Genomic DNA, 27,422 nt, shown 5'->3' with positions numbered 1-27,422 from the left:
GCTATAGCACGTTTTGTTAGCTCTCTCTCTCTCTCTCTCTCTCTCTCTCTCTCTCTCTCTCTCTCTCTGTTATGGATAACAAAAAACAATCAACTAGTTCTCTCAAAAAAGAAAAAAATCAACTACCAGAATAATAAACCAGTATGTTTTGGTTTGGTTACTCAATAGACTATATAGCTTCTGTTCAAAAAAAATAGACTATATAGCTGGCCAAAGGATTTTTCTATTAATAGCAGTCGAATTAGAGACTTGTTTTTTAAGGCATTTACCTTCACTGTTGTTTTTTGTTACTACTTGAGTAACCCTTTGGTTCCCATTCACATTTGCTTAAGATACTACTTACCAATATTTCTCTTCGTAAAAGGCTCCGGATTCAAATTTCCCCCCCTAGCTTTCTGATCAATTATATCTTGTGACAAAGTGCTACTAATTAATAGTCTAACATTATTATGAATGAGAATCACCTCTAAATAAGAAAACAGTCTACCTACAAACTAGACTTTGGAAGCAAAAGTGAGGGGTGCCAACTTGGTTGAGATGCCGTCTTCACTTGTTCCCTTTAATCCTTGTATTCTCCTCATCGAGTAATAAAATTTATTTGCTGTTCAAAAAAAATAAAAGAAAAACTTTGGAAGCAAAAGGTAGTTTTGTGCACTTTGTACAACTCACGCTATATTATTTGTCTTCAGATAGACATCAAAATACCACTTGTTTCCACTAGAAATACCCAAAGAACCATTTAGACAAGAAGGTTAAGGAAAATGATAAGTTGTCTTGCACATTGGGTATTTTTGGATGAAAATACCGTTAAGACAATAGCGTGAATGTGAAGTCACAAGTAAAGGTGTCTACCTAGTAGTACCTACAAAGCAAACTTTGTGCATTTTGTCCAACCTTCTGTTTTCCTGCCCTTTCTAGATGGTCAATTTGACATTTGAGACACTAAAAAGACACACTCCCCAGAACTAGTCGAGGTGCACGCAAACTGGCCCGAACATCTCGTCCTCAAAAGAAAAAAAAAAAAACACTCCCCCAAGAAGATGAAAAAGAAATTGAAGGACTGAGTCCATGGGAAGATGAAAAACAAATTGACTCAGTCAGTTTATAGAACCCACCTGCATTTGTTGCGCCAACACTTCATAAAAAAATATTCAGCCAGAAAAGTTTTAAGGATAATACTGTATATATGAACATGGGATTAGGTGGAACCAGCGAGTTTTGCGCTGTCATCTGATAATATAATTATAGTTGGATTGATCTTAAAGCTTAAACTGATTAAAAAATTTGTTGATCAACCACACACTACTTCCTTTAAAGCTTTGTTTAATTAATAAGATGGTTTCATTAATCTGGTTACACATACTATTTCTTTGCTTGGTTTGTAGGGGGCTTAACTTGGTCCTCTAATTAAGTAATACCTAATTATTGACTAAACCATCATCGCTCGACCAATAAAACACGAGCGTGTGCCTTGTTTATCAATTCATCCCTTGCTTATTACAGAAAAAGATGACGTTGACAATGCAAATATCATCATAAAACAAGAACATCTGTTATTGTTTCAGCCATGGACAATGACTTCTTAGCCCATGGCCGCCGCGCTCAATCGATTTCCGAGGTTGTGGTTGTCATCGGGGAGAGCGAGGATGCGGTGGCAGTTACGGGAAGCGATATGGACAAACATGAATTCAATATGTATCATACAGATTCACAGAAACATAATCAGTTACTCCTATTATATATGATTCTTTTAAACTGCAATTTGAAGCCAAAAGAGAGGAGTTATGTGCTGCTTAAACAATAAATATTCCTTTCATACTGTAAATAACACTTTATTTTGACATGTTATAACCAACTACTTTTCCAATTGAAGGCCGTAATTCTGTGATAAAAGCGAGAAAAGTAATTTCGAAAAGATTTACGTGTCGTACCTTTGTAGTCAGCGAGCAACCGGAAGCTGCAAGCTGCCCGTGGAAGTTTTGGGCTTAACAAGATACGTAAGTGCAATTTCTGCTGGTTTAGAGTCTGGAATAACCTCTTGGAAAGGCACTTCAAAGCTAAGAGACTGGTATAAACAGACCTCATCCTCCTTACAGTAGTAAACCTGCAAAGCTCACATGCATAAACTCAAAGAGTTGTGGAACTCCACTAACCAACTCTCAGCTTAGTTGCGGATCAAAAAAAAAAAACTCTCAGCTCAGTTTAGTAATTTTTTTCTAGTTCCGTACAACGGTATACTTCTACGTGGAAGGGGATTCTAAAATTCGATGTCAACATTAACATAGTGTTTTGGTTTTGAGCTCAGGCAATAAATTAAAAAAAGAATAAGAAAGAAGCGAACAGAACTATAACTTGCTTATCCGGTTTTGTAAAGTTGTATTTAACTCTTGTAGTCAAAGGGGCATATAAAAAGTACTTGCATGAACAAACTAGAAACTAATTGTTTGTGTCCTTTATTGTGACAAGAGGACCATCAGGCTTGTGAAATAACCAAAAACTTGAACCCTCAAATGGGATTATGCTAATAACCTTACAAAATTGCCATGAAGGACAATTAATAGGAAGGGTCCTGGTTAGGTCAGGCACTCTAGATAACTAAAAGATGCAATAGATTTATAATGCTCATACGACAGGATATATAAGCCTGATTGTCCTCAATTCTGTTCAACCCAAAGCATTCTACCAAGTCTACTGGTGCTAATTCAGCCAGTAAAAACCATATATACATGTTCATAAGTAGGAGAAACTAGAGCGAACAAGGACATTGTCCAGAAAATTGGAAGATTTGAAAAGATTTGGCCTCTTGCACGGATAAAGATACGACCTGAAATTGCTTCATGCAGAAAGAAGTCATACCTTGCAATTAATTCTCCCCATGGAAGCTGAAGGGGATGATCTTCTAAAATGAAGTGATGCAAATCCTTCTAGGCTGAGGTACCCATCCACTGGATTAATAACCACTTGATTTTCAGGCTCAATTTCTACGCTAAACTTGCTACGTGCTTCCTGCATTTTCAATTAGAGGCTGAGAATACAATTCGGTAAACAATGCTGCTAGGTTCATACATGTAATCTATGCACAACAATGGACAGCGCCTATCAGAGAGAGGGAGACCTTTGAGAAATGGTACCCTTCTGGCACAGATATTTTAAGGTATAAGTTGCCCTCAATGGATGAACTCCCATCAACTTTAACTGTATCTGTGTCTGCTGATGATCGCCGTCTAAGCCGTTTCAATGATCTCGATTTTGGTATAGGAGGCTGAACTCCTTTCAGCTCTAAAGTAAGGAGTTCAGGTTCCTCCTTGTTCAGGTCTAGATGTCGAATTACACTATTGTTTGTATCAGCAATGAAAAGCCTTCCTGCAGGGAAAAAGAAGAAGAAGAAACTATGTTCGTTAAAGTTTACAAGCATTTAGAAGGATTTTGTTGTAGTGTCCAATGTTCTGAAAACAAGCTAGCACAAAGACTCAAGAGGCAAGAGGCAAGGTTCCTCGTTTTGCTATAGGAAGATAGACTACAACACTGTGATCAGTTTTATTTGTGGTAGCAGTTTTACTGATGTCTCCAAGTTGAACCTCTGCAACAAGATCTCTTCTTCGTTCGTTCCCCTTCAGTTACAGGGTTTTAGAACCGATGGGTGAGATTGTCTTAGGAAATTAGAGTTTAGAAGCCAAAAACCAGGAAAGAGGGAGAAGTATGTTAAAATTGTCAAATAAAAAATTGAGATTTGTATTGGAATTGTATTCTTCTGCCTCCCTTGAAGCCTGATTAATTGCAAAAAAATGTTGACCAAAGTTGTTTTGACTTCCCTATGGTGCGGAATTCCAACACTTTTCTTCTTCTTTCTCCCCTTCTTTTGCGATGGGTGGTAGAGGTCCAAGAAACATAATACCGTATCTCCAAGGTTGAGAAAAATGCAGTATTAACAAACTAACAGCAGAACACTTGTTGCCTTTCTCCTAGCCCTTTTAGTCTTTGTACTCTTTCAAAGATTAATAAAACTTTTTCGCTGTTCAAAAAAAAATAAAAACAGCAGAACACTGTCCTGGTGACTTCCTTTGCAGCAATGGAGACAAAACATATCCTTCAAATTTCCTAAAAATCGTATATAGCTTAGAGTAATGAACCCTGTGAGAGCTAATGAAGAATTCATAGCATACTAACAGAGAAGAGAATCACCATTTTGTGCCTCAATGATTCCTGATGGCTCTGAAAGCTGGAAAAAAAAAAAAAAAAAAGATGCTTCAAATTGATATACCGGCCTTGAAGTAGGAAATAGAAACATTGCACGAAAGCCTAGCAAGAGTTTGGGTAATTACATATCAACGCTTCACTTTTACTCTTAGAGACACACAACAGGGATAGCAATCAATGACACAGCCACACTTGCAGTTTCACCATATCCAGTTCAATTCATAACAAAAGCATATATGTTTCAGTCCACCAATCATAACATGTAACTTTGTTTTGGGCCTGGTATCATGCAATATGCCTTCAAATAGTTTGCTTTTTGATGAACAGACTATTACCAGTCCTGCTACACATTACAAGGAGTAAAAAGGTAAAAAAAAACACTCAACAAACTACCATCTTGGATATCTTACAAAGATGGTGACTTGGATAGGTCCAAATGAAGTATGTCTATATAGATAAAATCTACGGCACCGTCGAGGCGACAGCACCGACAATACTTCAAAAGACAACATTAAAAGGTTGCACTCTCTTGGGGTCCTTGAATAACTTATTTCCTTTGTACGAATACTGGAAGAAAAAGTGTCATTTGATTCTGCCGAGTTTTGGAAATAAGGAAAGACAAACAACCATTTCCCAACCTGAGCTACTTGGGCCATCCCATCCTTGAGACCGGCTTTGCCTGTACCTGCTACAGTAGACACTCTTTTACTTGCTGGATCCAACTTCTTGATCTGAAATTAGAACAGCAAACTTTAGTGGCCCATACCAACTTCAAATAAATGAATCTAACTGGGGCCAGCAATTGGCAAAAGGGATAGAGAAAAGTGGTAAACTTTCTTGTAAACTGCTGGAAGCTACAATGATAAATTTTCAATGGGAGGATCTGGGGAGATGCATAGTGCTTATGATATTCCAGCAGTTGGCATCTTGCAAGTTTTTTCTGTTAAATAACCATCAGTAAGTAAGTACCTTGTGATTATAAGAGTCGGCAATATAAATTTGACCATCCCTCCCACACAAGACACCCAATGGATGTTGAAGAAGAACTTCAGACCCCGCACCATCATGATCTCCAAACTGCAAAACTTGAAGCAAGCATGAATGGAAGGAAAAAAAATACACTGGAAAGCTGTAACAAAGTAGTAATTAAACTTCAAGATTTGTTGGTAACATCCGCATAATCTGAAGCCTGTGTCTTTCGTCTTTAGATTAAACTGGTTTACATTGGAGGGATATATACCTTGAACAAATTCTCAGCAAAAAATGGATCACCACCGGCTAGTAATCTTGATCCTCCTGTTTTCAGATCCAGTGCTCTAATAGAGCTACTTTCACTATCAGCAATATATGCCTCCTTCAAATCTATAATAGCACAATCCAGTTACATTCATCTTAATGGTTGAACCTTCTTCACAGACTTCCATGATAACAGTTAAGCGCATTGAAACGTCTTACCAGGTGATAAGGAAATTCCAGATGGTTGTGCAAATGATGTACTTGTAGAGCTATCTCAAGAAAATGCAGACGAAAAAAAATCTCAACGTCAAAACCTGAGGGAATGTTGTTCAACGTGTGTAGCAAAAATTATTCGGCTCATAATAGAATGTTAAAAAATAGAGGTGCAACAGATAACATGTGTAGTGTTAATCAAGTTACCAACAATATTTGCAATTTCATTTACAGTCCATGAAAACTGAGCTTATATATGTAACTGTTATGAATACTTGTAGAGTGTAGACATGTCTGCAATACTACAAGAAATGAAATTGTAGAACTACACATGGATTGAAGAGTTAATCAAGCGGAAATTCTACCCTCACATGTCTCTCTTCTCTCTAGGAAACTAAGTCACCCCATCCATTGCTCTAATATCATCACATCCTAGGCACTACTTTACTAGATCCGAACTACCACTACTACAAAACATTCAAGACCTCACTATTCATGAAATTAGTCTAACATCAGTCCAGATTCTCCTAATGTACTTCTAATCTTTTGGCTTAATCTATCCTCGCAAATTTTGTCAAAAGGTCACTTGTACAAACATAAACCAAGCCCAACCAAAATCACTGACAATCCCATTACACAACTTAATTTCCAAACCCTAAAGTCTGAACCCATCTTAAACCCACCAAGAAATACCCGAAGGCAGCACCAACTCCACTAGCCCAACCATGCACTGATAGTCTCATCAACTTCACCGCCAAGCCATTACAACATGACAAAGTTCTACCATAAAGCCACCAACATAACTCCATTGCTAACACCCCCTATCACCATTTATGACAATTGAATCCACGACCACCACGAGGATAATATGACCTTCCTACTAGAATTGCTTCAAATCCAAGTATCACATATAGAGATTTCTGGGTCTCTGCTGGGTAGCCAATAAGGTACACATAAATTTAGAAGTTTTTTAATAGAGGTGGTGCTTTATAAAGTGAAAATGCTGGTGGAGATGGATTTGCAGATGCAGTTTAAAAAAATGTGAAAAGGAGGGTAGTCTGACACCATAAAATGAACATATGAATCTGCTCCCCTACTTGAACAATTTCTCACAAAAGATAAGGGGTATAAGCGCATTTTGAAGTGGATGGTAAGTTTTCTTTTTTTCTAGGTCTAGGAGACTAGAATCGAATGTTGGGTTGGCGGACCAAATGTAATTCAACAAGGTCAAAAAAAGTAGTCCATTTACATTCAATATCACAATCAGCTGAATTGGAAAACAATCTCCTCCCCTACTTCAGCTAAAGCCAAACCAAAGCAAACCAAGCCAAGCCTTAAGTCCCATTCAATATGGGTTGGCTAGATGAATCTGTTGTCTCCATTGAATTCTATAGAGGGCATTGTGTTCAGTGATATCCAAGAAAAACCTTAGGTTTTATCGAACTATTGCCTCTAAAATCAATTTTGGTCTACCCCTCCCCTTAGTGCTCCACCTACCGTAGCCATATCACTCCTCCTAATTATCACATCGACCGATCTCGAGAGACTGTCCAAACCACCTTAATCTATTCTCTCTCATCTTATGTTCTATCGGTGCTACCTTTACCATCCCACGAAGGTTCTCGCTTCTAATTCTATCACAAAATCTTACCACACATCCATCTAAACATCCCCATTTTAGTTGCACTCATCTTACTCACATGTTCTTTCTTAGTAGCCCAACACCTCATGCCATATAACATGGCTGGTTTTATAGCACTATAGTACAAATTCTCCTTCAACTTTGAGGGTATCCTGCGGTCACACTACACTCCTGAATCACTCCACCACTTGACCCATCCAACTTGTACTTTATAAGTCACATCCACTGTAATCTCTCCATCCTTGCCAAGGGTTTAGCCAAGATACTAAAAACACTGCTTCTTTGGTAACTCTTGATTTTGGAGAGTCACGCTGTCAACTCTAGTACTTTGACTACCACTAACTTAACCAAAAATAAAACAAAACAAAACAAATTTAGAAAAGAAATAAAAAGCACAAAAAATGTCTATTCCCTCTCCTTTTTCTAGTTTACATCTTTATAGCTAACAAAGTACCAACATTTCCACGCTGCTACCTGAGTTAACTACGAACATAGCAACCAAAAGATTTCATGGCATGTATATACTTAATTTTAATTAATATTACCACCACCGTTCCAAACTACATTAGTTGTTCTAAATTCTTATCCACGGAGCAGGTTTACATATGAAGACCACTCAGAAGATGTAAAAAGAAGCAAGGAAAGCAGCAGATAAAACCAACTTAGTCCTCAATTTCATATTTTTCCATACATTACCTTGAACCATTCAAGTTTCTCTCATAACCATCACCACTGAAAGCTCTTGTAACACCATCCAACGTATTATGCTCCCAAATCTGATGCTGCCCAGCCATTGCAATGTAAACAACCTCATTGACTGGCTCAAAGCAGACATCCCATGGAGAATTGAGGAGCTGAAAGAACAGAACAGAAACAACGAGTTTCAAAAAGACAAATGTTTGGGCAGACTGACATGCAATATGATTTCCTACATGACTAAGTCCCAGAGTGTGTTTGATATGTAATAAACAAGAGCCCTCTATCATGAACAATCACAGGATAGTAGACTAATTATTAATATATTTCTTTTCAATAGAGATAATCCAATAACGTGCTAATAGATAATTGGCAAATGTCATGTCTACATTCTTGCCTGAGTAGTTCCCCTTCCTCCCCCTTTGTAATCAGAACCTTTGGTTCCATTTCCAGCAAGTGTCCCCACCATCTCATCAACAAAATTAATCACCCTACAGCAGAAGTTGAAGAAACAAAAATAATACGAATTTGTTCAAACATCTTTCAAGGCTATGCTGCTAGTTTTATCCCAAGTAGTTATCTACTTGTCTCAAAAGCATATTAATATTCTGTTCCACATAATAGAATGGGGAGTAAACCAAAGCCACTGCTATATCAGTTCACTACCTCAACGCATGGTTTTCAGTATCAGCTACGTAAAGCAGATTTTTCTTCGCATCATAAGCAAGACCCTGAAAGCAAGAAAATGTTAATTTACTGAACACATTCAATTATAACTTGTTCAACATGGAACGAAAGCCAAGGCCATAAAACTGCTACTCGCCAAAGAAGAAAAAACTTGACTTATTTGGTGGACTAGGTTCCCTAAAGGGAATATAATTGCACTTCAAGAGGTTTACTCAGACTATTACCTGTGGCCGGTTAAAGGCAGCATCTTCAAAGCTACCATCATGAAAACCTTCCTCTCCTGTGCTCCCAATTTGGATAATGAAATTCCCATCTAGGTCAGTAACCACCTAAACTCCAGATGAAAAAAGATGGTTAAGTCCCAAATCCAGGTGCTCTTGATTGAAAGACCCATACACATCACGAAAATAGAAACAGGACTTCTGTTCTTTGTGAATAGCCCAACATGATAAAGGTTTTCGGGGTCTTTGGCTTCAATGAATGGTAAAAGCACAATGGGGTAAGGTTCACTCCTACTCCACCTTCCAGCACCCTGAATTGATGTAACCAAAGGAAGATAATTGCCCTTTCTCAAAACCTTTTTTGAAATCAAAATGTGGAGTTGCGGAAGAGGAGGAAAGGAAAGAAGGATAAGAAGAGATTGAATCAGGATGAGCCCAACTTTGATTTTTTTTATTTTTATTCACGGAATAACAGGGTATCATATGATATTTCCCATTGTTGATTGTTGCATCAAACTAAAAAAAGACTGATATCTACACAGGCGATAATCCCCATCTGGCAGTCAAGTGAAAAGGTACAATTTCAGGTTAATTAAAGCGTGCAATGATATTTTGTTGGTGCAAACTTCTGAATACATATGTATAGCTACATATATACATATTTATATTTAGAGAGAGAGAGAGAGAGAGTGACAGAATTTACAATGCGGTTATGATTACTGTCTGAAATGAAAAGCCGGTTGTTGAGGACGTCAACTGCTAGCTTTGCTGGAAACTTCAAGGGAAATGTCAATAAACGCGGATCATTGTCCTTCTCCAGACTCAAAGGAATAGGTTTGCTGTCCAACATTTTTTTTCTACCATAGAACAGAAGAGCTGCTTCCACTAAATCATCAAGATCCTAGGGTGGTTTGGGAGAGAACAAGAACAAGAATTATTTCGACTATAGTTGCTGTCAAATAATATGGTGAGAATATAGACAAACTGTGAGAAGACACTAGAAAAGCCAACTAGCATTAGAAGTGGCATGCATGAGAAATACACCAAAAAATGATTGAGCAGTTGATTCAACCGAAAGGGTATCTTGATATAATGCCATTGTGTGCAAGAAGACAGACTCCAAAAGAACATGAATTCACAATAGCACAAGAGTTAATCTGATGGTTGCTAAGTATAAATACCTCAGTTCTGGTACCTGAAGTCAAACTTTTTTTGTTTGCTAAGATAAAGGTGCAGGAGGGAGCAACCGGCTATAGCAATCTTATCTGGTGTGACCATAGGGACTCCACACTTGCGGCGGATCCCTTAGGGACCAATCACCCAAGGTTTCTACAGGTCCACTGAGGGCTAGGTGATCAAGGCCAGGTTTGCAGGAGGGCAAGGCATGAGGGGTCCCAAATGGAAGCTAGTTCCATGCTTTTGGGGAAAGAAATGAAGGCCTAAATGCAATGTTAAAGCATCCAACTCAATACCAAATTGGCAATGAGTGGAGAGGCCGCCTAGGCTCATATACTAGTTTTGGAGGAGATAATTAATTGATGTGGAACAATTTCCAACACTCCCCCTCATGTACAACCCCCAACTCGCACGTAGAGAGGTCAACAAAGGATCCGGAACACACGGATCACAACGAAACAAAGTGCCACTATGGCACAAAGAGGAAAAGCCTCCGAAAACCTAGCTTTGATACCATGTTAAAGCATCCAACTAAATACCAATTGGCAATGAGTGGAGAAGCCGCCCAGGCTCATATACTAGTTTTGGAGGAGATAATTAACTGATGTGGGACAATGTCCAACAGAAATATATGCAAGAAGCTTTCAGCAACTTGAAACAGTTCTTGATCAAACAGTTTCTGATCGTAGTCATACTGATTCAGCAGCTTGCATACAATGAATCTCTTGCTTATAGTGCTTAATGTTAGTATTAGTTTTTCTTGTTTAGTGTCAATGCTGTTCTCAAGCATTATATATCATTTGGGCTTTCTTATAATCCTTATTATGTAAATCATGATTATTAATTTGCATAAGGCCTTTCTGACATGTTAAACACAAGATTACTCCTCGCAACTGGATTACTTCTATGGTTTTCTTATGTTGGCATGCCCTAGGTGAGGAAATCTTTGAATGCTCAATAAAAGTTCTTTCTTTCAAACTTGAGTTCATGGTGTCATTATCAGGCGTATAGTTGATGTAAACCAACAAAAGTTTAGTTTAGAATCCAAAATTTAGGAATTAGGATGTTACTTTGTTCTGATACTGGTAAGTTTAGTGTAGAAACTTCCATTACATTGTTAGATGTATGATCAATTATAGAATATATAATTAAATTGCAGTAGCAAGCCAATTATGGATATGAGAATTTTCCATTTTTTCCCAGGAGCAGCTTAGTATGCTTCACTTTTAATTTACATCAGCAGCACTTTCTGAGGACCCCGAACCCAAAAACATAAACAAATCGGAACACAAAAAATTGCTGGCTCCTTCACAGCCTTGACTTTTTGCATATGTACATCTTAAGAACCATCAGAAATTTCATGAGAATAATTTCTGTCTTGCCATAAACAATTTTATCTATTCTCACATAAGTTAAAGAATGACATGAGTACCTTTCGGCGACCTTCACCTGATATTTGCGCAAGGAGCTTACCATTGGGCCCCACAATAACAAATGTAGGCCATGAATTGACACCTAGTTCTCGCCACAGGGACATATCTCCATCATTGACAACCTAGCATCGAATAAACAAAAATTATTGAGAACGCCTCATGAAAATGGAAAAAATATAGGTATTACAACACCAGAATGCGCAATTTACAATGTAATTTGACTAAAATCCATAGATGCTGTCAAGGACGGGGTTAACTGAAAAACAAGAATACACAGTATCAAAATATAAATTGTCCCCTTCCCCAATGTCCATAACATTTCTCACTATCGGTGGGTTTAGTTTGTGGACTTCCTTTTTGTTAGTTCCCAGCAAACTGCACTGGAAAGCAACATAGCCCTCAAACATAGTGGATAAATGATGACCACATAACCTTCTATACGCACTTGTCCAACTCATGAATTGTGATATCGAGTGCATGGTATATTTGTAATATACCAGAACAAGGACCTCCATGAAGTATGTTTTGTTCAATCAAAGCAAAGCACATGATCCCACCTACATGGATATTGTGCTATTTCCATTTTTTCCCAAAATGGTGAGGAAAAGAATCATATCTTAGTATACTGTATGTGCCCTGAAGAAAATCTGGAAAATACAAGTAAAATACGCATCCAACAGATATTTTCTTCTTGTAGGCCAAAAACCAGAGAGGCTCAACTTCTGTGGCACAGGGCTAAGGCGTACACATGATTCATTGTGCAAGTAGCATGAAGGAAACAAATCTCAGCATGCATGCCCACGGTCATTAAACAAGGAACACACGACTTCAAAGCACGTAGCAGTACAGGAAGAATGTGGGGATTTCAACTCGTCAACATGTTAGCTCAATATACATTGTTGGACAAGGCCAAATAGAAACACCTCCCCACCCCCAGAACAAAAAAAATTCACAAGCCAAGTAGTTGACCTATGGACTGAAACCATATTGAACTCTATACCTCCCAAAGTGCTTTCTTTAGATACTAAAATACAATATTGATGCAGAAATCAAAGCCAGTAACTTACAGGATGAGTAATTCCATATCGTAGGATTGCATTCCGGATAGCTTCTAGGTCTTTCTCATTATCAAACTTTGCAGAGTGCACTCCGACAACGGTAAACTGCGCATAACCATGGTTCAAATATCTTCACTAGTCAAACTAAAAATATAAATCAGCCCATATACGCATACATTATGTGCACCCATCCCTATATCCAAGCATCATATCGAAAAGTTCTTGTACAGTTCGCGGTGATATATCCGGTTTCTCATACATTCAATCCCATCTTTCAGCCAAAATCCTCCGTAATCCTTCATTCCAAGTTTTCTTTTTCCAAACGTGCTGCGATGTCTTTTCTAGAGGCACCAGCCACTTCATGACATACAATTAAGCATTCTCATATGCACATCTCATGAAGTTCATGACACAAACTTGGCTTTTGAAGGGTTTCCAAAAATCACAAGATGTTGGATTTAGTAATATATGAAATATCTGAAAGCATTTGAACCGATTATGCGATCCAATTACTAGGTTGAACTTGGTCTTGTGCATACACAACACGAAAAATATTAAACCCCTCCATACAAATTCCAAAATAATTAAAATTAGAGAAATGTATGAGCATTATAAAACCACATGGCAATATGAAAATACCTGTATTGCATCCGCACACAAACTTATTATGGATGTGGTACTCTACACATACTTATTGTCCTATTATGTAGTAATTATTTTGGTTTCACCTTTAAAAAATGCACATGTACGCAGTACACAGGTACTGCATACGACATTTTGATCACTTTTTTATACTTGTTCTCATAAACAATTGCATAATGAGAAAGGCGAAGCTAGATTAGTATCGTGTATAGAATCTTCTATGACAACCACCTTGGCTTGTTTCAAGAAAAGTTCTAACACTTTGAAAATCTCAGCCTGTTCGCAAAAGTGTCAGGTACTTATCCTATTATTGCAGGCCAGGGGTTATAAAATTGTCGTGTAATCATCCGAAAGAAATGAATTTATTCTACAATATTGGAAAATGTGATATGTCCAAGAAATATCAAACATGCCTAGAATTGTCCAAGATGTGTCAGTGCGCAACACTAGTCCACCATGACAGACACAGGTCCTTTGCTAACTTTCCATAACTCAGCCCATTTGATTTAAAGGTGGCCAATACCTAACAAAGTAACTTGTACCCGCCAAAGAAAGGTTGACAAGATGAATAATGACATATCGACCAGGATAAAGTTACAACTTGCAGGACTGAATTTTTCTCTAGAAAGCAATTTGTAGTTTTCGTTAATCGTCTTAATGATTTCGTTACAATGTTTTCATCTGGGGTGTGGATAAGAACTCAGCTCTCTGTTCAGTGGCATAAAAATCCGCTGCCCGCACATTGCTGTATAACTTCAACAATGACATGGGATCGATCATGTACAACATGAGAACTCACATACCACACTATATAAAAACCGTCATACATCAAGTTGTCGAAAGCAGAATCATGTTGGAGAAACATATACAAATAACCAAATGTTTGGAATTCAATGAAAGATTAGAATCTTACAGGCATATCTTTGTATTTTTTCTCCAAAAACTCTAGATCCGGCAGGACATGCATACAGTTAATACAACAGTAGGTCCAAAAATCGAGAAGAACCACTTTTCCTTTCAAATCCTGTTCAAAGATAGAAATAGTTAAAAAGAAGAAATATAACAGAATGTCGGTTGCAGTTTGTATTGCTTTATCCTAGAATTTTGAAAAAAATGAGGCAACATACAATTGATATGCAAAAGAATTGATTCTGGATCATGAAACAAATCTTTCATAGTTCTCTTCCAAATCTCTGTTACTTTTCTGCCAATCATGTACATGTTTTCTAAGAATAATATCTACAGGTTATGAGGGGAATCTCGGATCATTTTCCTTTCAGAAAGCAGAATACTGCATCAATTATGCTTAAAACTCTTCTCTTTCTATGACGACAGTTTGGTAACCAAAAAAAAAAAATCAGCAAGTACTGCAGGCAGGGTAGTCAAAAGTGCAGTTAGCACAAGCAGATTATTAATGCCAGCGAGGCAGTGAGTAAAGAAAAAGAGAGAAAACAAAAGGACCTCTAGATAATTCCACATTGTAAATAAAAGTGCTGGTAAATATTCAAAAATGCATAATGGATTTACCCTGTTTAGCTTAAGGGGAGCAGTATTTAGCCAATCAAGTTTTGATGGAAACTCCGGCACAATAGAAGCGGTTCCCCTTTGAAAATTAAAGAGCATACATAAAAAGAAAATCAGTCAAGGAGAAAAAAAGTCAATATTTTGTACAACAGAATGCAAATAGAAAAGAGCCCTAGTGAATAGGCATAGGAGTAAAATGCGGCGAAACAATGAGAAGCAGGTCCCTGACCTGGTTTCCAAATCAGATATGTAGTTCACAAATTGTTGGACTCTAGCAGAACCGGATCCACCTGTAACAGTAAAAATAAGACCAAATTTGATTTTTACATTGTTATTGGAAGTCCCGGTGAGTAGGAGAAATAATTGACTATATGACAACAGGAACTGCAATCTTCCATGTTATTGTGACTTTTTACATAGGGTGCATAGGAGAAGAATATATAAAGAAGCGAGATCAAACATTTAATTACAAAGGTCAGCACCTTCATTCTGTCCAAAAGAGGGACTGTTGCTGACTCCAAATAGCGAATTCCATACGGCTTTTGGAGATGCATATTGCATTGCCTACAAAGAGATTAAAAACTTTTAGCCCTACAAAGGATTTGCAAATTATAACTCTCTGAAAAGGGAAAAGGAGGAAAACTGAGACTCTGGGCAAATGTAAAACAACATAGATGTTGTTAAGTATGGTATAGATATCTGGACAAATGAAAAGGGCAGAGCCTAGACTGTTCCTTATGCCACAAACTCATACCTTCCAGTTCGTAATGGTGAAAACAAGACAAGAGATGGCAATACCCAAACTTCCATATCTTACAATATCTCTCCGTGAACCCTGCAATCTGTCTGTAAATTATTTCAGCAACCCAACGCTAATGATGTTGAACTAGGTGTCCTGAAAATATTCTTCTAAGTGCCACACTCCACTTCACATATGTAGGCAGCTCAAAGGAAACACTAAATCATATGTAGCAAATTCAACAAATTTATATCCACAGATAACTCACCAAGACAATAAAATAAAACTTCAAAAAAAAAAAAAAAAAAAACAGGGTAAGTTTTGCACCAAGCAGATCAAATATCCTTCAATACATGCAAATTTTGCAACTATTTTGTCCAGTCACCTGCCATTATACACAAGATTTGAGGATTGAGATACAATTCCCTGAACAAGTACGATATATCCCCGTGCAAAATAACTGTCCAAATACATATTTCTAGAAAAAGATATGGATTGAGGCAAACTTAGGACTGCCTATTATGTACCTCTTTTAGCCTAACAGTTACGTTGCCTCTCCAAAGCTTTTCCCTCGGGGTTAGCTTAAGGGCAAAGATCCTGAGTGAAGATTACTTGTACTATAACAGTTTCTCATAAGGTCTAGATTGAGCAATTCATTTTAAAGTTTATCTGGTGGGATACACGTCAAAAAGGTCCGGAACCAGTTGACCACCTTGTTCTTTACTCCTTCTTGACTTATATTTTCAAAAGGTACAAACAGTTTGAAATTCCTAGGTTGCCGCCATAGTTTTTCCATGTTGACATAATGTTACATTGCCTTCAACAGTTGTTCAATCCAAATTTGAAGTTTCGACCTGATATTTGCAAATCAAGTGAACAACATCGAAGCAACTTTTTAGGAACATTACGGGAGATTGTCGTTGATAAGAAAATAGTAATATACAATCAAAAATGGGATGATGAAGCCGGAAAAAAAAAAAGGATTGTCGACAAGTCGAAATGAAGTTACTGAAATATTCTGGATGGAGTATCTCTCTTACCCTCCAATGGAGAAGACCTCATTATTTGCAGAATTTATACCCATAATGGGCCTACTCGCTGTTACGTCCACGAGCAATGCTGCTGAAGTTTGTCCAGAAGAATTAGGTAAGTGGGACCCCTGCATCTTCTCATCTGTGGTTGTTATTCATTGTCAGACCTCATTTGGCAGATAATATATATAATCTACACCATTACCCAGCAAATAATTGCTCGGAGGATAATACTGCTAGAGAGTAAGCTTCCTCTGTCATCACATAATAACTACTAAAGAACACTTTTTTGAGTCGATTACTTTGTTTAGATGAATATAATTCAAGCAATCACTTCCATTTATCAAAAGACAAAATACGAGAAACACATGTCTTAGTTAAAGTTCAATAAGAAAATACACAAAATGTAGCTGCATGACTTTGCAGTGTGCTTTTAAAGCTACATACTATGGCAACTAGAGCCACCACAGAGGATATCATCAACTGAAACACTTCCTATATCCTGTCTGATAAGTGCAGGGCTGGCTGTTTTTAGAGTCTCTTCTGCTAATGTTGTTGTCACAGCTATACATCTGCATATACAACATAACAATAACTCATGGAGCTAAGCATAGAGAGTGGCAAGGGGATACATACTCATAAAGAAAGATAGGGTCCAAGAGGAGCCGGATGTTGCGGCCATGAAATTAAACAGGAATGTCCAATGGAAACCGGTAACAACATACACTGCATGTAGTATCATGAGGTTTACCTCATTTGTGCTGCTTTGGCAGCTTGCACTCCAGCTAAAGCATCTTCAATGACAATACACTGGGCAAATAAACACATGATATAAAAGTACACAAACATTATCAAATCCTAAACCAATTACGTCCTCCAAAGCTCACTAAAAAAAGTTGGGGTGGTTTTCATTTGTATATAGAAACATTAGCCACATACTCAATAATTGTATGTCGATCGAAAAATTACAATACAGAGGTTGTTAAGGATACAACCAATTGAGTTACCCCTCTCCCTAATAGCTTAATCTTTCAGATGAGTTGTGGTCAACAATTTTAAGCTCAGGTTAACAGTCCAATTTTCAAGTCTTGTCACCCCCTTATCTAACTATTCTCTTTGTTCAGCCGTTGTTTACCTTCCTCAAGTGTCTGCCCCTTTACTTTGGAGATGAGCTTGCATGTAAGGTGAGTATTAGCTTGAAAACAATGTCAAACCCCTTATCTAAGCATCTAAGCCTTTAAGACTATAAAGAGAAGTCCACATCACTTGGGTACAAAAGTAATATTAAGTGCATAAGCGTGAGGGCACAGTCACTTCAACAACTAGCTTTTGAGGTTGAGTTCTACCCAAGACCATGTAACATTGAATTGGAGCTAGGCAATGTTCTAAAAGTTGCTAGGCGCTAATCGGGCGGTCGGCCATCTTCAAGGTTCGAGGCCTAGTAATCAGCGCATAGCAATTAGTCGGATCTAGTCAGATAGGCCCCACCAGCAATTAATCGGCGATTAGTTCCTTTTTTGAGAACACTGGAGCCAGGTACAGGGATGTATAGTAGGGTGCGTGTATCTGGGCTGCACGCAACAAGTACTGTCGAGTGATCACGTTGCAAGTGAAGGAGGGTGTGACACGTAATCTCACATCACCGGGGTACAAAAGTAATATGATGTACATAAGTGTGAGGGCATCCTCACTTCAATTGCTAGCTTTTGAGATTGAGTTTTACCCATGACTGTATAACATGGTATCAGAATTAGAGCTAGGTTCAAGGGATCAGTCGGGCGCATTTCTCTGGCATGCACGCGACAAATACTGCCAAGTGGGGATGGTATGAAGCAAAGTCCCACATTGTCTGGGTACCAAAGTAATATGAAGTACATAACTGTGAGGGCACACTCACTTCAATAGCTAGCTTTTGGGGTTGACTTCTACCGAAAACTGTGTAAAAAAAATACAACTTAGTCATCTAACAAAGTATTAGAGCAGACAATTGATCATGAGTTTGAACCTCGAAGCATATGTAATACTTGCATGTGCTTTGCACTTGTTGAGGATTCTAGCCACAAGCTCACATGATAGGGCATGATAAGGACATAAATTACTAAACTACCCACCCAGATAAGTTGGTGATCAAAGTTTGCTCGGAGAAGACCCATAAACTTCTTTCAGTACTAGAGAGAAAAAAGTTTCAACAATACAAATAGACTATGAATTGATGAAGAAGAAATTGTAATTCCTGCATAATAGTAATATGCAGCTGTAATCGCAGTCATATACACTAACTCTTTTGGATCAGTGAGTAAGAACCGTGCAACATATGTCTGTCAAGAAGATAAATCCGCAAACATACCTCACTAATGGGCACGTTCAAAATCTTCGATGCAGCCAAAAATATATCAGGAGCAGGCTTCAAATTCTCAAATGCATCTGCTGATACAATAGCATCAAACCTGATAAAAGCACACTGGAAAGAATCACGACCTTCACTCTTAAATGATGAAAATTACAACTACCTTACCATGTAGATTATTTCACAACCTTTTAACTAATCACACATAATTACATTTGCTTACATTGACAATGGTAGACCAGCAGCCGCTAAATTTGCGTCGACCTTGATTCGGTCTGCACTAGATGCAACAGCAACTTTGAGCCCCTTCCTTTTACACTGTTGTACATCGGCATCATGGGACAACAACTCAATTCAGCAGCAAAGTATTAGTTTCAGGAAGCTTCATAGTCAGTGCCCTTCATACCTGAGTAATGAGTTCAAGGGCACCAGGGAATCCTATTCCGGAGTTTGGCTTTGCATACTACAAGAAGTTTGCAACTTAAAGTATAAGTTCCTAGTTGTGAAATTAAAAACAGCACAGCCGTATATATTTTCTTCATTGTTTGGTTTCTGTACATGTTAGAAATGACGACTAAAAAATAAACCAAAAGTAATTGCTCAATAACCTTATTGAGATATATCTCAAAAAACCTTTTCTTCGCTGCCTCAGGGTTGAACCCTTCAACACCCTTCACTGAAGCAACACCCCCTAAGAAGTTTGCCTCACCTAGTTTATATGCAGGGAAGTAAGAAACAAAAACATAACAAGGAAAAGGAAAAAAATGGAGGAAGCAATTTGAAATCGTGTCCAACTTAACAACTCAAAATAAATAATAATTGCACATGTATTTACGTAATACGTAGTAACATTTTTATACCTCCAGACTGCAGAATAAAATTCAGGTTTGACTAAAGGCGTCCAAAGAACCCAATAAGCTAGCTCTTACATGTAGCACTTCTCTTTTCTGGGGAAGAAAACTAGATGTCTTATCCCCTTCTAATCACCGCCAGTTTTTGTGCTTATTAGCTAGACTAAAATTATATTGGCAGCAAGGTTTCCAAAATGGCTACCACTATAATACTATATCGAGGAAAAGATAGTGACAAGCTTTGTCCTCTCCTGCTAATATAACCATGAACAGAGCTCCTTGTTTGGTAATCCTAAAGTCAAATTCAAATTGATTTCCAAAACACTGCGCCAACATCAATTTTCGTTTGCTCAACGTAATTAAACTCCTCGACAAATGCCAAGATATATTACATTTGCGAATCATGTAAATTTCAACTCTTTATATCTGCTATGGCATTCAAATTGATTTTCTCACATTTAGGTACTAAATGATATCTCTACCAATTCTCCGTTCCACTGCTTTAAATTCGAATTTTTTTTCCCACTCCTTTCAGGTGGGCCTTATTATAAATGTGAATCATATTAGGAAGATCTTTTGATTTCTCTAATCGCGACCATGCTACAAAATTCTTAACTTTTGAAGCAAACATGGCGAAAAAAATCAGAAAAGAAGCTCACTTTACGTCTCAAACACAGTTCTACATCAATACGAAAATCAACGAGTGGAATAAAAGTAGGGCTGCCAAGGATTAATTGTATTTTAGCTATGTACCAGTGCCCATGAACGGCACGAAGTCATCGACGGTGACTTGGACTCCCATTTCGGCAAACACGTCGACTGCAGCCCTCCTCGAGGGCTCTTCGCTGTCACACAGCACTCCGTCCATGTCGAACAGCACCGCCGACACCTTCCCCCACTCGCTCCCCGTCTTCTCCGACACTTTCTCCTCGTCCTCCAATTTCACACACGCCACGGCCACACTCCGCCGCGGTCGCCGCTGTTGCGGAAGAACCAGGGCTCTTGACCCCCATCGGAGCAGAGGGGTAGTTCTTACGGTCGGTCTTGAGATGTGGAAGAAGGTGCTGAGTTTCGATTGAGGGGTTTGTAAAGCTCTCAACGCCATTCTCTCTCTCTCTCTCTCTCTCTCTCACCAAATCTGTACTGCGAGTGGCGGGGAGTGGTTTGCAGTTATATTGGATGTGGATTGACGAGATTAGCCTCATATTTTGTTCCTCCCAACTTTTTTAGGAATTTTTTTAGTTTTGTACTTATTTATTTATTTTTGAAATTGTTACTTTTGCGCCAAATTTATGAAATTATTTTTTGAAATTATTGGTTTATCTCGTCGAGAGGAATAGGAGAAATAAAAAATTATGGACTTTTATCCAAATTTTTAAAAAATATCCAAGATAGATCATAAAAAATCAAATTTTTGAGACTTTTTGGACTTTACCTTAAATATTTCAAAAAATATTTGGGTAACAGTCATAATTTTTTAATTCATCTCGTTGGGTTGAATCAATAAACCACAAAAGTTTGACGCAAAACTAATCAACAATAAAATAAAATTTGATTTAGGACAAAACCAAAAAAACCCAAAAAACCAACACAAAAAGCTAAGGACAACAACAACCTTAATCCGGGATGATATTTGCTCCGGTTTTAATTGGAAGAGGGGTTTCAAAAAGGGTATTGAAGTAATTTTAACTAATACTAATAATTGTAGGGGGAGGGAAAATCAGAAAATGGGCATTGAGAGTCCACTAGAGTCCTCATTCAGTCCTCAACATGAAGAAGAATGAACAAGAAAATAGTCTTTAATAGAAAATTATGTATGCATTCACAAGAATGAACAAAAAAGGATCTTGAATAGAAAATTTCGCATTGAGGTATAAAAAAAGAACACTGATTAGTAAACTTTGTGGGATAAGAAAAGTAGAAATGATTTTTTGTACTTCACTTTTAAAAGATGCAATATTTCAAAATCTATTTTCATAGATGATTTTTGTACTTTACATTAAAAGAAAGAAGTAAAATAGAGAATTATTTCTATAGATATAGAAAAATATCTAAAATAATATTCTAGGTGAAAATAAATTTACATATCTAAGATAAAATACATTTTTAACACCAAAAATAAAAAAAGGATAAAATAACAAGAGGACTAGGTGACCGCAAGTTCTGAAAAACGGTCACAACCTATCGTATTCGTAAAATCCTCGAATAAAATCCTAACCCTCTATTGGCTAAGAGAGAAAGGAAAAATGAATAGGAAATTAATTTTCTCTATGGTTTGATTTGAAAAAAAGAGAAGAAAAATAACAAACACATATTACATATATTGATTTTTTATACACATAATAATTTCTTACACCTTTTTTTTTATTTATTTTTCGTGCTCTTCCCAAAGTTTTGAATCTCGTACCGCATCGGCCAGTACATATTAGTATTGACCAAATTCGACACTCTACCCCTTTAATTTCATTCCGGCAAAATACTGGTTGGTACCGGTCAATACCGAATAGTACCGGACAATTTATTATTTTGTGCCAATACCGGTCAATACGAGACCGTACTGGTCAAATACCGGATGATACTATGGGTCAATAGCGAATGATACAAGACTATTTTTAATTTTCTTTAGTAAATGAATATAATACACACATGGTAAATAACACTAATAGCGATAAATTTAAAAATGATACCCGGTATCTCATCCGTACCGATACATATGTAAAAAAAAAAAACCGATACTCTACCTGGTACTATGTTCAGAAACACGATTCTTCCATCAGAAAAGCTACATGCACAGCAGCTGTGCACAGATCCCATTTTCTCTCGGCTCGGATCGCACAAAGATGATCGGAGCCGCTCATGTTGTTCTAAATATGTCGTTTAAGATCTTTGTAAAAAATGAGTTTCGTTCGATATCGTTAGAGGCATTAACAAAACACCAAAAATTACTTCAGAATTTAAGGAGAAAATAGGATCTGTGCACAGCTGCTGTGTACAAGCTGTTGTGCACGTAGCACAGCTCTTCTTCCATTCCCTTCCCTCGTGACCAAACAAAGCCTAAATTTGTTTTAAAAAAAAAAGAACAGAAAGAAAAGAAAATAGCAAAGCAAATCTAGACCCACAGCCCTAAACATCTCTCTCTCTCTCTCTCTGCGAATGGCATTTGCCAACATCCTCCGCCGATCGGCTTCCGCCATCGCACCTCTCGCAAACAGACTCATCGCAGCCCAAAACCACCACTCCCCTCTCTTCTCCTCCATCACCCACACCAATCTCTCTCCCCACCCCCCTCGGACTCCATTCCCCTCCGTCCTCCACTACTCTTCCACTCCAAAGGAGCCCAGCAAGGTCTCCGAGAAGCGCAACATACAGGACCACAACCGCAGACAGCTCGCGGCCAAGTACGAGATGAAACGAAACCTCTACAAGGCCCTCTGCCAGGATCCCGGTCTCCCTGCGGAGTTGCGGGAGAGGTACCGGTACAAGCTGTCCAAGTTGCCCAGAAACAGCTCGTTTGGACGGGTGAGGAACCGGTGCATTTACACGGGTCGTCCCCGTTCCGTGTACGAATTGTTTCGGATGTCTCGTATCGTTTTTCGTGGGTTGGCGTCTCGTGGTGCTTTGATGGGCGTCAAGAAATCGTCTTGGTAGAAACCGCCAAAAGTAACAGAACAAGGGTAAGATTTGAAGCTGGTTAACTAGCAAGGTTATAAGGATTTATTTTTCGGTGAATTTGAGGTTTTGTTGTGGTTGTTTACTTTCTTTTCATGTTTTCTAAAACGCTTATTATCATTTTCGGTAAATTTGTGAGAACAGGTTGGTTTTAGAAATGTGGGAAGAGAATGCCATCAAATGCGAGACAATGTGCCACATGAGTATGTGTTTGAATGATGATTTAGGTGCATATAAAAATAAAAAGGGTACTAGAATTTAGCTATAAAATGGCTTCAAACGGCTGTTTGGCTGCCAGGAATGTGTTGTCCCTTTTGTTTGGTGTTCATCTGTTGAACTTGTGCTTAGTTTAAGAAGCATAACTCTGAATTCAGAAGTTGGAGAAGGATTCTAAAATCATGAAAAATCGGGATTAACTATACAGATTAGTGATGATAAACCTCAATAACATTTGTCCATCCTATTTTGAATTCGCCCGAACCTTATTTTTAGGCACATCATTTGCCTGTTTCCACATGTCAGGGAGGCCAATTTCCTGTCAAATACCATGGGCCACGGTCGCAGTACCTGTTTCTACAGGGGAAAATGGTTTCAGCAGGGTTCAAATTTGGCCCCCGGGAGAAGGGTACAAAGTCCTTCCTGATTTGCATTTTGGAGGCCATGTTTCTTAGGAAATGTGATGTCAATATCCTGCCCCTCTTACTCCCATGTAGCAATTATATTTGTAACATCACTAAAAGATACACTGTATTGATACTTAAATATGGGAAAGTATAGTGAGATGGGCCTAAAATTTGTGATTTATGGTGTTTTCCCCCAATTTGAAGTAAACCCTAATGTGCTCTAGGTATATGTGATCTGTGTGCACTATGTTTGGTTGGTGAGTTTTTACTTTGTATGATTGATTAATGGCCTTTGATAGTTATTTACTAGATTGTGTGATTTTTGGTATGTTGGGACTTGTTTAAAGGATAGTATGATTGGCTAGATAAAAATGCGATATGTGGGTGATTGATTCATGCATATAAGATGTTTAATATATTGCCTAGGAGAAAGGTTGAACTCATTTTTATACTAGACAGTGTCCAGTAGACACCACCCCTTGTGAAGATTGAACTTATTTTTACTATCTTATTTCACAAGGTACTGTGACTTAAAGATAAATTTTACTATTGTATAAACGGATTCTAGATTATGAATATGTTGGGACTGTGTTTGGATTATACAATTCTTCTTGAAGTTCTGAATGAATTTGTATTGGACCGGTTTGGACACTTGGATTATGAGTTTGTATTTGGTTTGGGAACTTGGATCATGAGACAGGACGACATGATCCTAAATGCATGGAATGATCTCATGACACATGAGACAGGACGACGTGATCCTTAATGCACGGAATGATCTCATGACACATGAGACAGGACGACGTGATCCTTAATGCACAGAATGATCTCATGACATATGAGACAGGACGATGTGATCCTTAATGCACGGAATATCACTAGGGCCACCGACTGGTGCGTCGCCTAGGAATCACTCATGATGTATTGAGGTTGAAGCAGTAAATTGATAAAATGGTTATGGTTAAGGGTTAAGTTGGGATTGAAACGGTAACTTGATAAAAAGGGAACGGTTACTGGTAGTTGAACATAAGAAATGGTTGTGTGTGTGAGTATGTCAGTCCTATTAGCTTAATGCTCTTCAGTTTGTAGTCCTTATGGTCTCTGGAGCTGACTGGAATTGGCTGGTTTCTATGATGGTTATTTGGACAAGACATTCAGTTGAAATGTCATCTTAACTATTTGATTGTAATTGGAAGTAGAGTGCTCGAGGTTGGAGTCTTTCAGTAAAATTTTTGAGTTTCCATTCGATAAACAGACTGTTTGAATTTTTTGGAGTAAGTGTTTAACTTGGAAGGGTATGACTCCTTACTCCTAAATCTGACCCTCCTTTTGGTTGGTGGGTGTAATTCCAATTTTCCAATGTGTTGAGACGCATTGTTTTGCTACTTAGCTTAAAAGAGGAAGAACACTATAAAATAGGAAGGCGGCTATCTTGTAGGTACAGAAGTGTATTGTACTGTGTAAAGCAACTTGATTAACACATCACTTCGACCATTAGTGTACTGCTATTATTCCATTAGCTGGCTTAAGCTTGAACTGAAGCAGATTACTATGAGTCTATGACACAGTTCTAGGAATGTAATGCTGAGATTTTAACTGCATTCGGTCTTAAGCTAGAAGTAATTCGTTGGAAGTCTGTATAATTTCATTGACTTGTAAATACTATAACTTAGATTATGAATTTCTATCTGGTTTGATAAGGGAAACTTCAGACCTGGATGGACTATCATAAGTGAAAATGAGGTTTAACGATCCTTATAAAAGATCCATATAAAAGTTTGAATTGTTAACATGGTTGAGATACGGTCAATGATGTACTAGTTAGAGTCGGTGGCCCTAGTGATATTCCGTGCATTAAGGATCACGTCGTCCCGTATGTGGATCCCTCTACGTTTTGAGGGAATGCCTTTCTCTGTTTGAGTATAGCCGGTTCAGAGAGGGTGAAGCTAATGAAAAATGTTGCTTGTGCATGATGAAAGAGTATGGCGTCTCCGACTCTTTGAGTATGCAGTATACTATTGTTCTGGAAGGAAGAGTACAAAGGCTGTTGGGCATTACTAGGTTTGATGAAATTGTGTATGAAAAATCAGGAGAACAAGGTGGTTTTGTATAACTTGGAAAGCCATCAAACTAAATATTCTTCCACAAGCTTTGGGGGCCCATATAGGTTCGATGTTGTTCCTTTCATAGAAAGCTTACCTTTTCTAGAGGGAGGAGAAGGGGTATTGGGCCTAGAAAGCTCATTTGAAGTAACCAGTTGTGAGGGGATGAGTCGGATGACAAGTACTTCATTCAAAGAAGAAGAGGAGTCTTGAAGCAGACATCAAGATAATTATCGAAGAAACGAAAATATGAAGAATCTGAATATAGGTTAGGTTCCCAATCCCTCCTTTTCTTGCTCATAGCTTCTTTTGCTATTTCTAGTGGTAGAGTCCCAGAAGTGCGTAGGGTTATTGTGTGAATCTTACTGGTGGAACGGATACTCTGCATGGTTATGATGATTAACAACTAAAGTTTACCTCCAAACCAAGCATTATCACCTCATGCTCGGTAATATGACAAAATATGGAAACAAAGTAGAGCAAATGTGCTCTGATATATTGTAACTTCTTGACTACTCATTCGTGCTTGTATTAAAGCCATCCATTTCATGCTTTCACGTATCAACATTGCCTATTCTTGGAGTAAGCATAAATACTATTTTCCCTTATTGTACATTTTTGCAGTATGTTTTCCTTCAAAGTGTACCCTTTATAGTCATTTGAAAAAAACTGTTGTCTATTCTTTTGGATGGATTATGCCCAAGATTTTTTTTATTTCGTTTTTGGTTGAATTTTCCCCTCAGTGAATGAAGTTTCTTGCAGAGTTAGCTTGATATTGTGAATTATGTTTCTTTACAATGTCAATAAATTATAAAGGGTCAATTCATGGTTCCTTGAGACAAATAGCCAACGAGAAAGTTAATTGAGTTTCATGGAATGGTAGCAAAACATAAAGGTGTGGTCTCTAAAGGCATTTATCTGAAACCGTAAACCTTTATTTATAGTTTGAATAAAAAGCAGCATTTATGGTAAATCTAGGTTTAGGATCCTAACTGCCTACTTATGGTAATTTATATTTGCATGTTTATTAGAGGGGATATGACAAGAAGGTGATTTTGAAAGCTTCACTTATTGTTTATTTGTTTTCACTTTGCGCATAATATTATGGGTTAGTTAACTTATTTAATCTTTCTTTGGGATGTGTGCTTATTGTTGTAAATCGCAATGACGTCTCACAGCGATTTACAAGACATATTAAAATACCTAATCTGTCTCAAGAAAGTCAAGTTGCATCTTTCTTATAGTTAAAAAGAGCAAGGCTGCAAAAAGTGGGTGAATATGCTTTCATTCAATGTATATTGGGATATTAGGTTGTCACATCCTACTTTAGTGCTA

The 27,422-nt window shown here is 37.8% G+C and overlaps 2 protein-coding genes across 13 annotated transcripts; one reads left to right on the top strand and one right to left on the bottom strand.

Moving 5' to 3' along the window:
• Positions 1–66: 66 nt before the first annotated feature.
• LOC131307484 (protein SUPPRESSOR OF QUENCHING 1, chloroplastic) lies at positions 67–20,862 on the bottom strand. Of its 12 annotated transcripts, none has more exons than XM_058334000.1 (28): positions 20,447–20,862; positions 19,451–19,551; positions 19,249–19,305; positions 19,066–19,160; positions 18,843–18,942; positions 17,247–17,305; positions 16,943–17,067; positions 16,505–16,637; positions 15,480–15,567; positions 15,196–15,289; positions 14,955–15,015; positions 14,729–14,804; positions 14,115–14,225; positions 12,569–12,664; positions 11,501–11,623; positions 9,596–9,793; positions 8,896–9,000; positions 8,651–8,715; positions 8,382–8,475; positions 7,985–8,142; positions 5,653–5,702; positions 5,438–5,559; positions 5,167–5,274; positions 4,836–4,928; positions 4,183–4,219; positions 3,116–3,363; positions 2,857–3,006; positions 67–2,104 (listed from the first exon to the last, which is right to left on the bottom strand). In XM_058334000.1, the coding sequence occupies exons 1-28, from the start codon at positions 20,796–20,798 to the stop codon at positions 1,940–1,942; spliced, it is 3,264 nt and encodes a 1,087-aa protein (XP_058189983.1). In that variant the 5' UTR covers positions 20,799–20,862; the 3' UTR covers positions 67–1,939. The 12 variants fall into 12 exon arrangements, 10 of the variants coding, with proteins under 10 accessions (XP_058189983.1, XP_058189984.1, XP_058189987.1 ...); XM_058334001.1 differs by having other exon boundaries at positions 1,708–2,104; positions 15,208–15,289; XM_058334004.1 differs by lacking the exon at positions 9,596–9,793 and having other exon boundaries at positions 1,708–2,104.
• A 1,912-nt stretch (positions 20,863–22,774) lies between these two features.
• Positions 22,775–23,520, top strand: LOC131307483 (small ribosomal subunit protein uS14m). Its single transcript, XM_058333999.1, has one exon. The coding sequence runs from the start codon at positions 22,847–22,849 to the stop codon at positions 23,339–23,341; it is 495 nt and encodes a 164-aa protein (XP_058189982.1). The 5' UTR covers positions 22,775–22,846; the 3' UTR covers positions 23,342–23,520.
• Positions 23,521–27,422: the final 3,902 nt, after the last annotated feature.

Source organism: Rhododendron vialii, chromosome 11a (assembly GCF_030253575.1).
Source record: "Rhododendron vialii isolate Sample 1 chromosome 11a, ASM3025357v1".
Lineage (NCBI taxonomy): Eukaryota > Viridiplantae > Streptophyta > Magnoliopsida > Ericales > Ericaceae > Rhododendron > Rhododendron vialii.
The sequence above is the reverse complement of the archived record's forward strand: the minus strand, read 5'-3'. Positions and strand labels throughout refer to the sequence as shown.

What these genes read in the sequence shown, in the direction of transcription:
- LOC131307484 (XM_058334000.1), bottom strand. Translation starts at nt 20,798, where the DNA reads ATGGCGTTGAGAGCTTTACAAACCCCTCAATCGAAACTCAGCACCTTC. An exon ending in TGAACGTGCCCATTAGTGAG is followed by an intron (nt 17,306 to 18,842) that starts GTATGTTTGCGG and finishes TTATTTGCCCAG; the next exon opens with TGTATTGTCATTGAAGATGC. An exon ending in CCGACTCTTATAATCACAAG is followed by an intron (nt 4,929 to 5,166) that starts GTACTTACTTAC and finishes TTCTAATTTCAG; the next exon opens with ATCAAGAAGTTGGATCCAGC.
- LOC131307483 (XM_058333999.1), top strand. Translation starts at nt 22,847, where the DNA reads ATGGCATTTGCCAACATCCTCCGCCGATCGGCTTCCGCCATCGCACCT.